The sequence below is a fragment of the Gossypium arboreum genome, chromosome 12 (assembly GCF_025698485.1).
Source record: "Gossypium arboreum isolate Shixiya-1 chromosome 12, ASM2569848v2, whole genome shotgun sequence".
Classification (NCBI taxonomy): domain Eukaryota; kingdom Viridiplantae; phylum Streptophyta; class Magnoliopsida; order Malvales; family Malvaceae; genus Gossypium; species Gossypium arboreum.
The window spans coordinates 85,231,616-85,242,636 of NC_069081.1; the positions used below are offsets into that span (position 1 = coordinate 85,231,616).

Consider the following 11,021-nt stretch of genomic DNA (forward strand, 5'->3'; position numbering starts at 1 on the left):
ATAAATAAGTTTTTCGGCGTTTATTCACGTATCGGGAATTTAAGACATTATGTCCTAACTTACGGGACGTAATTTTTTTCTCGATTAACATAAAATATGCCATTTTCTCAAAAAAATTCAATTAAATAATATTTTAACAAAGGATCGTATTTTTAAAATCTTTTCAAATTCTCAATTCTCGACACTAAGACATTAATTAATCAACTAGGTAATAATTTTGGGCATATCAAGGGTGCTAATCCTTCCTCGTGTGTAACCGACTCCCGATCCCGTTTTCTGGACTTTGTAGACCAAAAATCATCATTTTAATAAATCTAAATTTTCATTAAAATGGTTGAATTACGAGGTGATCAAATCACACCCAAATAAAAAGTATTGGTGGCGATTCTCATTTTTCATTTTCGTTTTCAAAATAAAAAGTGGACCCCTTTTACAAAAAAAAAATGGTTTCAACAAGCCCAGTTTTAACGGTCAACGTGAGTTGACCGTTAATCAAAAGTAGGTCAACATAATAGCCCATGTGGCATGCCACATAAGCGCATGATGTCATAGATGATGTCATCTATTTAGCAAAAAAATTTCTCTCATTTTCTTTCTTGCCAAACACATGGTTGCTGCCATTTTTTTCTCTCATTTTCTCTCTTGCCAAACACATGGTTGGCCGAACGATAAAGGTATTAAGATCATTATCCACTATCATCCCTGCTTCTTGGAAATCAACCGGACATATAGTTTCATCGAACCCATCATCCTCATTGTTGTTAAAATTCGATTGCCGTAACCCATGACCGGTGTAGAAAAACATCAACGAATCTCTTTGTCGGCTGTCACTCACCAACCATTTCAATGAATCCTCGATGTTTTTCCTCGTCGATATAAACCGTGGGTCCGCCTCCTTTTCTGCAGTTTTTCTTTTTCTATTAATCATCACAATGAAAATAGTAAAACATTAAACAAATATAACTGAAGAACATACCGGTGAGAACCCGAATGAAATGTCCAGGGTAACGAAATTATTAATCAACAAATCTTTCATGTTTCTAACGTCGTTAATGGTTCCTTTAAGCCTATACTACTTCTAGTTGTTGTAAGTGATTTCGCGAAGCATTGCTCACTTGCTTGATCTCTTCATCAAGTTGAAAGCCAAGGAGTCGGGATTTAAGGAAGGAGTTACCGTACTTTGATGCATTTTCCTCTGATTTGGCTATAACAACTTCTCACTCAGCCACGCAGCCCATAGTGTTGCTGCTAGCTCAAAGAATATTGTTCATCAGCTAGAATGGGAAGATAGTTAGGTTTGCATGAAGGGCATTCAACATTTGCACCTTTGGTCACTGATTTTGCCATAACCTACATCGTGAGCAAGGTGTGCTTCTTCGCATATCCATGCTTGCCGGTGGATGCTTTCTCAAATCTTGGCGAGAAGAAAAAAGAGGGTTTTACAAATTGTTACTTATTACCATGTGTTTGGCAAGAGAGAAAATGAGAGAAAAAAATGGTAGCAACAATGTGTTTAGCAAGAGAGAAAATGAGAGAAAATTTTTTGCTAAATAGATGACGTCATCTGTGACATCATGCGCTTATGTGGCATGCCACATGGCCTATTATGTTGACCTACTATTTGATTAACGGTCAACTCACGTTGACCATTAAAACTGGGCTAATTTCTTAAAAAATCGTAACATTGAGGGTGTCAATCAAAAAATAAAAAAGTCAAGGGCACAAAACCAAAAGCCCTCAAACGTTGAGGATTTTTATTGCAATTATGCCTTTTATATATGATATCAAAAAAAAAAAATAAAAGGAAGATACCCCTTACTGTGTTAGGGCTGCCAAGAAAAACAATAAGGTCTAGCTGCCATCTTTGAATTCTCTCTGAAATTGGTCAAAGAGTTTTTCTGTATGTGGTTGACTGGGTGGACTACGTAGAGGATGGGACGCTTAAGAAGATACATCTTCAACCTTATTCCAACTCGTTCCGTTCCTCGTATATGGATCCATTGTTGTGGATCACCGGAATAATTTTTCTGTTGCGCCACGGGGTGTACCGACGGTCCCAACAGAAAAAACAACAAATAAGTTGAATCTTCAAGGACTATTCGATAATTTTAACTTTTCCCTGATTATTATCAATTTGATCTAATTCTCGATCTAAACAATTATTTTAGACAATTCATCATTACCAAATATTTTTACATAATTCCATGATATTCATAAACCTATGTAATTCCATTATTTTGAATGCCCCTTAATTATTACATTTTATTCAATTTAGTCCCTGAAATCAAAATAACAATATCTTTCAATTTTGAGCTTTGGTTTCAAAATCGATCTCAATCACATCCCTTAGGGACCCTCTACTACCTATTATTATAGAAAATTTATACCAATTTTATATTTTATTCACTTAAGTCATTTTGTACAAAACTAACAATTAACATTATAATCTAGTCCTTTTTCACATCTAAGCTTAAAATTTATCAATTTAACATCAATTTCTTCAAGAAATCAACAATGAAAACTTTAAAAACTTTAACAATTTTGCAAATTGGTACTTGGGCTAGCTAAATCAAGCTCCCACAACTTCAAAAACATAAAAATTACAATAAAAAGACTTAATTGAACAAACAAATTATCAATCGAAAGTTTGAAGCCTCAAACCTTAACTTCCTTTTGTTTTTCTTATGAAGAATCGGAGGAGAAGATGAAATAAGGATGGCAACCTTTTATACTTTAATTATAATTAATTAACCTTGTTAATTAATTTAATCTTAATTAATTTAAGCCTTAATCACCCTTAATAAAAAAAATGACTGGAAAATGACATCATCTTCCACTAGTTATGTAAAAAAATGGTTTATTTGCCGTTTTGAACCCTTAGCTAATTAAAATTTTATACAGACAAAATTTTTACAATTTAGTGTCTATACTTAAATTAAAAATTAATAGGAAAAATTAAAGGATCAAACTTTAATAAACTATTACACCAACTTAATAAATATTTAATTTAATATTTACGAATCTAGTTTACGAAAATGGGGTTCTAAAACTATCTTATTGACACCACTGAAAATAAGGTTGTTACAACAACGATTGCAGACGGGGTAGTGCAATGTTAGCAAAAAATAAAAATTTCAAAAAAAATAAAAAGTATTTTTAAAATAAGTACACAATAGATATGGACAAATGGTTATCGATGTCATTTGAATATGGACACTCATTTGTCCAGATTCATTCTAGAATTATAAAAATTATAAAAAATCATTAAAATTATTATAAATTAATTAAAATCAGTAAACTAATAAAATTTATAAAAATAATTTAGTATTTTTATATTTTAAATAAAAAATAACATTAACAACTTATATCATTAAGTTAAGATTAACAATTTTTGTTATACTTTTTCCTTTTGTGCAAGTTATATTAGTCAAATAATTCAATCAAAATTTGAAAAATATGTTTTTTTTCTAATTTTTATTATTTTAATTAATTTATAATAAATTTATAAATATTTTTATAATTTTTATGATTTTAATGAATTATTTTTGTAAATTTATAAAATTTTATGTTTTTAATTAAATTTTATAAATTTTAATAATTCAAATATTTTTTTCTAATTATTTTATGTTCTTTTATATTTTTAGAATGAATCTAAATAAATGGTATCCAAATTCAAATGAACTTCAACAATCATTTCTTCAAGTTCATTGATATACTTATTTTTAAAATAATTTAAAATAATATTTATCTAAATTCAAATGAATTTGAACAACCGTTTGTCAAGGTTCATTGGTGTACTTATTTTTAAGAGAATTTTTAATTTTTTCTGACCACGTCAATAATTAATGCTAACTTGAAACGTTATGATAGTTATTATTGGCTGACAGGACGTCTGCTAACAGTCATGTCAGTGTTGTCATTAGTTTCTAGCAGTAAACGCTTCTCAAATAGTCTCATTGGTCCAACCTGTGAATTTAAGGACTTAATTAGTAACAAAAAATTCAAAGAGAATTAATTGATTTTTTTTAAAAAAAGATTCAAGAGCTTATTTTACTGACTATAAAATATTAAAAAAGTTATTTTTATTGAAAAATTCGTATATTCTCCAATTTAATTTTAAATCGATATAAAGTACCGCTTCTTACGAACAAATTCGTCATCAATTAAACTTTTTATTCTTTTTACTTTATTTTGAAAAATTAAAATAATTAACTCCTACTAAGCTTTAATAATCAACCAACTAAACAATCTATTTAGAAAGGAAACAAAAACAAAGAACAAAGTTCCACAGACCATGCTGACATGCTTATAATATAAATATACTTTCTAAAAGTAACGTTCATATATCCTTTTATTTTGGGTAATCTACCAGTAGAACTAATTGGGAAAGGTTCTCATGAGCTTTCCACACACTTATTCTTAAAATCTCGCATGCAACTACTTCATTATATCACCTGCATCAAAAAAAAAATGTCCAAGGAGAATTTGTTGAAATAAGGAAAAAATAAATACGAACAATAATTTCCTTCAAGTGTGTACATATGTATTAGTAGTATACAGGGGAAGAGAAAATACATGGTTCAAAGTTTGCAGTGCATTTCTCAGGCAGCTGCAGGGCCATGTTCCGATCGACACCAGATATAGGAGCGCCATTTACAATAACGCACAGGCAGGGTTGCCCCAGAGCTTTGATGGCATTGCAGCAGGTCTCACTTGGTGGAATGGGGCTAAAGGGAGCAACTGCTGCTCTGCAGGGTATTAACTGCACGAGTGCTGTGAAGAATGTGCTGCTACAAGCATTGCCCTCGCCTTTATCCACAAAACCTGTTAGGACCAACCCAAAAAGAAAAACTGGCAGAGCCTTGGGACCAAAAAACTTCATATTTGACCTCAAATGCTCTCCCTTCCTCTTGCAAGGAAATTGTACTGTAGCACAGCAGACATTTATGTGTGCGTGTGTGTGTGTGAATGACACTCATGTCATGCCATTAGGCACATCTATCCTAACCATAGATCACGCATTTCATGCCGTCATCTCTATGCTGCTTCTGCTTTTTGATCCGATTTCCATGGAGAAACCAACTTAAATTTCCTCAGTAAAAGTAACAGTTAGTAAACCAAACTTTCATGACCTTATTAACTTGTACATTGAGTATTTAGTATTTAGCATTCACTGATATTGGTAACTGAGAACTAAAGCGTATCAAAAGAGATGGATTATATTAATAAACTATTATCATCTTAGTCTTAGGCATACCACCGTACCTGTCATGATCAATTTTGCGGCATCAGAAATCCGTGCTAAAGCAGGACGTGGCTTTCCTCAAGTTTCTAAAACTTTAGAAACTACCTGTTTTATTTATCAACAATTTGCTGGATGTTAGACAATTTCACAAGCTAATCATAGTGTTTCATAATTAGAATTAGAGCCTTAAGAGTTAGATGTTGATCGTCCCTTACCATAACCTCACAACCATAAATGAAAAACATTAAAGCCAAACTTGTATCGAGGCTGTTTTACTTTTATCATCGATGTCAATTGTACAGCTGATACATCTGTACATAAGAAAGATCGTAGCCCAAATACTTATTTTTTTTTAATTATTCTTATTTATATTTGGAATTGATTCCGTCTGAGGAGAGTTGTAAACAATTCCTCTGGGTTTGCATAATGAAATTAAAGTTTAGTTAGTATCACACAAGCTAAAAGAATTTGTCGATCTGATTGAATGTGCAAAAATGGTTGAAAAGGTCATGGGCCTAGATAAAAAGACCAAGCCCTCCCGAACCTTCGGGAAAAGACCAGGGACTACTAGTTCGCATTCATTGCTACGTATCGGTGATTTATTTGATCAGTTGAAATCTGCATCAGTCTTCTCCAAAATTAATTTGAGATCGGAATATTATAATTTAGAAGTGAAGGATAGTGACGTACCAAAAACAATGTGTACGCGATATGGTCACCATGAATTTCTTGTGATGCCATTCGAGCTGGCGAATACACCTGCGACATTCATGGATCTCATTAATAGCATTTTCCAGCCCTATCTAGATGAATTCATGATTTATTTATTGATGATATCTTGATATATTCGAGATCAGAGGCTGAGCATGATAATCATTTGAGTATAGTATTATAAGTGTTGGGTGAAAAAGAACTTTTTGGGAAGCTCAGTAAGTGTGAGTTCTGATTACTTGAAGTGGTATTTCTAGGGCGCGTTATCTCAGCCAAGGGAATTTGGTTTGACCTGAAAAGATTGAAATTATTCTTTAGTGGAAAGCATCGAAAAATATATCGGATATTCAAAACTTCCTTGACTTGGTCGGTTATTACAGGAGATTCATGAATGAGTTTTCCAGAATAGCTTTGTTTATGACAAAGCTCTTGCATAAGAATGTGTCATTTGTGTGGGATAGTCAGTGTCAAGACAGTTTGAGAAGTTGGAAGCTATGTTGACAGAAGCATCAATCCTGACTTTGCCTGAGTTAGGGAAATAATTTTTTTGTTTTCAGTGATGCCTCATTGAATGATTTGGGTTCTGTACTGATGCAAGATGATAAAGTTGTTGGAAAAATAGATTTGAAAAACACAACGGAAAATAAGTTTGGGAAAAACTAGAGTTTTAATTTTTTTTCTAAAAATAAGAAATTGGTTATAGTATCTAAAGTAATATACATTCAATCAAAATTGTACATTTTCGATTCATTTAGGATGAACACTTCGATCGAGTAGTCTTCTCCACGATCCTCAAGCTCACGTCTGCTAAATGTGGGTTCACTTCGAATCAGAAAATTTTCCACATAATTACTAGTGGTGAATTTTACAATTTCTCTAAACTTCTAGGTCAAGTTGTAAATAAGAAAAATATCTCTAGAAATATTCTGAAACAAATTTCTCAAAAGAATTGTCTCTCTACAACTTTCTCTTGAATTCAAGTTTGTGTAAAATAATGACTATAACACCTCGGATTTTGAGGTTAGAAATTTTGAGATTTATAGGTAGGGCTAGTGGCTAGATCAGACAATTGGGTTTTTTGTTGTGTTTTAATGTCAGAATGGGTCTGTTAGTCTAGTGGTTGGTTGTGTAAGAGTTTAACTAGGGGTCTCAGGTTTGAGTCCTTAGGTGTGTTTTAAGGGATTATTTTTTATTTAGCTTTGTGTTGTTTTAAAAGTTTAAATATTTATTTTCATTTTTTTAATTATTTTTTATTTTATTTTTAGTTATTTTTATTTTTATTTTAAAAAAAAAGAGAGAGAAAGAAAGAAAGTTTTTTGGCATGTTCTTTTCCTTAGTTTTTCAGTCACGTTTTCCCTGGCTTCCTCGTCCAATTTCTATTTTGTCAAAATTTGAGATTTTAAATCTAAAATCTTTTTAAGGGGTTCTTTGTTATTGGGAGTTTGTTCTTTGTATGGTTTCAACATCGTCACTTCATAAATTTGGTACTGAATCTTTAACTACTATTGTTTGTGCGCAATCACGTTTGTTGAGGTTTTTGAATTGGTATTCGGAATTGGTGGACTTGAGGCACCGGTTGTATTTGGGCATTCTTAAATCATGTGTTTAGGTGTGTGTTCTGAACTGTGTAATTTGGTACCACTTTGTTGTGGAATTCGACAGTCTTTTTCCATGCTTCGATAATTGAGCAATTGGGGGTTTTGTCATTTTAATTACCTATAATTTACTATGTTGTGGTTTGTTTCTGAAACACTTTGATTAGGGGCCATTTTAGTGATAAAAAAATGAGACTTTCAGTCAATTTTTGTATGGTTTTGTGTCCACACAGCTGGCCATACGGTGATGTGTTCCCACACGGGTGATTCACACGGCCGAGTGCAATTGGGATTTAGGGTTTTCATGCTAATTTGAGTACCACACGGCCGTGTGGATGATTTTAGGAAATTAGTCGATTCTTACAAGGTTATGTCGCTTGGGCACATGAGTGTGTGCGTTTGGAAATTAGGGTTTTAATAATTTGGTACCAGACGGGCGTGTGTTTTGGACACATGGTCGTGTCTGGTGGACACAATGGCATGGGAGACCCTCATATGGTCATGTCTGTCGTGAACCATAATTTAGTGCAATTGTACAAAAAGTTACATGGCCTGTTCAAAGAACCATGTCCCTAGCTCACATGGGCATGTGCCTTAGCCACACGGCCATGTACATCCTCCCACATTGGCGTGTTGACCCCCACACGGCTAGAACACATAGTCTTGTGGCCCTAAGTCACTAATTTTAGTTCTGTGTATCTTTTTTATCTAAAAATATGTCTGGGTGTTTCAACAATTGGCTAGGCTTTAGTGATGATAGTTAAGACTCTGATCTGGGTTCGGCTTATGTGTTATTTGTGACTATTATACAAGATATCTGATTTTGAACTTGGTTAGCTGGGTGTGTACAGTCTGTTTCTGTCTGGCTATCTATCGATGTGTTCATTGTTTCTGTGTAGGTGATAAACAGTAATTTATACATATTTTTACCCCATTGCATTTATGGATGGTTTCTCCTTAGATTTGGTGAATTCGATGCTCCTAATCCTTTAATTTCATGTTTTATACTTAGGAGAGCATAGGAGAGTAAAAAGAGCAAGAAACGGGCCGAAAACGGAGAAAATTGACCTACATGGGAAACAACACGACTTGGACTTCCTTACATGGTAGTGTCACACAGCCGTGCCAATTTGGCAGGATCGAAGCACGACTTACACGGGTGGATCACACGCCCGTGCCCATTTAACAGCCTTGATTACGGCCTTCAGTAATCGCACATAGGCGTGTCACACGGGCATGTCCCTGCCGAACCCAAGTTTAGTCCAATTCGGAAAAGGCCAATTTTGAGGGCTCTTAGGCATTCCAAAACCTATTTAAACACTTGAGGAGGCACTTAGGAAGGGGGATGTAGAGTAGAAAGTAAGGAATTACTCAAGGAAAGCCAATTGATCCATCTCAAGAGCCGGATTCATCATCAAGACTGAAGATTTCCTTTCAAGTTCCTTCAAGAGTTTTGAGTTTTCTTATGTTTTGTTATCTTTATGCTTTTGAGATGTTTTCTTTCATAAGTATGAACTAAACCCCTAAATACCTAAGGGGAATGAAACCTCAGAAAAATCTTGTTATTATTATCTGAATTATATGATAAATATTTGACTTGTTCTTAATTATGTGTTCTTAATTCTTGTTTTGATATTCCAGGATATTGATTCAAGTTAAGGTCTTATTCAGAGGAGGAATAGACCCTGTCTAAGAGTAAATTTGTCATAATTAAGTGGAGTTGATTGGCGCGCCTAGAGAGAGGGTGACAAGATTTTACCGGATTAGGGTGAAACCTAATAAGGGAATCCATAGATCGAGTTAATGCAATTCTAGGATGATAATTAGAAAGAGATTTCAATTATTCAACCTAGGGTTAGATGTTATTAGTCTCAAGAGAGATAATAATATAACTTAGGGATTTCTACGGATCAAGTCAAATGAATAAATCGTCTGATTTAGAGTCAAATAACAAGTGAAGTCTAGGTGGATTCGTCCTTAGGTATTGTCTCAATCAATCGAATTTTCCCAAAAGTATTTTCCTAAGTTTTTCTTTCTGTGCATTCTTAGTTAGTAATTAGTTTAGACAACCAAACCTCTTAAATTTTAGGCTAGATAATAAAAAGGAAGTAAATACTAGTACTCGTAGCTCCTTTGGGTTCGACAATCCGGTCTTGCTGAACTATACTACTGTTCGATAGGTACACTTGCCTTAATCGTGATAATAAGTTAGTCTCAAGAACATTTCATTTATAAATCTTTAAAACCAGTTACAAATATCACACATCAAGTTTTTGGCACTGTTGCCGGGGAACTAGGATATTAGGAAAACTCAATTTTTATTACTTGAGCCACTTTACTTTTATTGCAATTTAAATTTTTATTTTCCTTTCTAATTTTTCTCTTATTTCCTTCTGACAGGTTTTTCTAGTTTATAACCAGAAGAAACCCGTCAGGACCAATACTTTTTGACAGTGAGATCGAGCACACAGTTTGCAGAAACTAGAGAGAAATAAGGCGAAGCCTAAGATACACAGAGGACAAGCAAGAGGACGATACTTCAACCACATCCAAGGAGATAGCTGAAAACCAAGAAAATTCGCTACCTCCTGCAATTGCTGTTAATCAGAATCCTGCTCCGCACACCATGTATGATTATGCTAAACCTTCTTTAACAGGAACTGAATCGAGCATAGTTAGACCTGCTGTAGCCGCAAATACTTTTGAACTGAAACCTAACATAATTCAAATGATACAACAGTTTGTTCAGTTTGATGGTTTGCAGGACGAGGATCCCAACGCTTACTTGACAAACTTTTTGGAACTATGTGATACATTTAAAATTAATGGCATTTCTAATGACGCCATTTGTCTTCGGTTATTCCCTTTTTCATTGAGAAACAAAGCTAAACAGTGGTTGAACTCTTTGCCACGGGGGTTAATCACTACTTAGGAACAAATGATCGAAAAGTTTTTTTAAAAATATTTTTCGCCGGCTAAAACGGATAAAATTACGCAATGATATTTCTTCCTTTGTGCAGATGGATTTAGAAACACTCTACGATGCATGCGAGAGATACAAGGGCCTCTTAAGAAGATGCCCTCACCACGGGTTACCGCTTTGGCTACAGGTTCAAACCTTTCATAATGGCCTGAATCCTTCGACTCGACAAATGGTTGACGCAGCTGCTAGCGGAACCATCAATAATAAGACACCTGAAGATGCCTATGAATTTATAGAGGAGATGTCACTGAATAACTATCAGTGGCAAGTCATGAGGACAAAGCCAACAAAAAGTTTCCACGGCTGTGCGACATGGCCGTGGGTGAACCTACCAAAACAACACTGGCATTCGACATGCCCATGCCTCGAAACGGTAGGCGAACCTGTAAAACTAGCATGGGCGTGTCCGTGGGTGAGCCTGTCAAGTTAAAACAGGAGTGGACCTATGTACACAGGTGTGGGAGAAGCAAACGAAGTGAGGCACGGC

The 11,021-nt window shown here is 34.3% G+C and overlaps 1 protein-coding gene and 1 non-coding gene across 2 annotated transcripts; both read right to left on the minus strand.

Annotated features, from left to right (window-relative positions):
* Positions 1 to 4,388: 4,388 nt before the first annotated feature.
* On the minus strand, positions 4,389 to 4,882 carry LOC108477995 (protein M7-like). Its single transcript, XM_053022724.1, has 2 exons — positions 4,576 to 4,882; positions 4,389 to 4,454 (listed from the first exon to the last, which is right to left on the minus strand). Exons 1-2 carry the CDS (start codon positions 4,880 to 4,882, stop codon positions 4,438 to 4,440), a joined length of 324 nt encoding a protein of 107 aa, XP_052878684.1. The 3' UTR covers positions 4,389 to 4,437.
* A 5,657-nt stretch (positions 4,883 to 10,539) lies between these two features.
* On the minus strand, positions 10,540 to 10,645 carry LOC128286258 (small nucleolar RNA R71). Its single transcript, XR_008276801.1, has one exon. It is a non-coding gene; the product is annotated as a small nucleolar RNA R71 (small nucleolar RNA).
* Between the last annotated feature and the right edge of the window lie 376 nt (positions 10,646 to 11,021).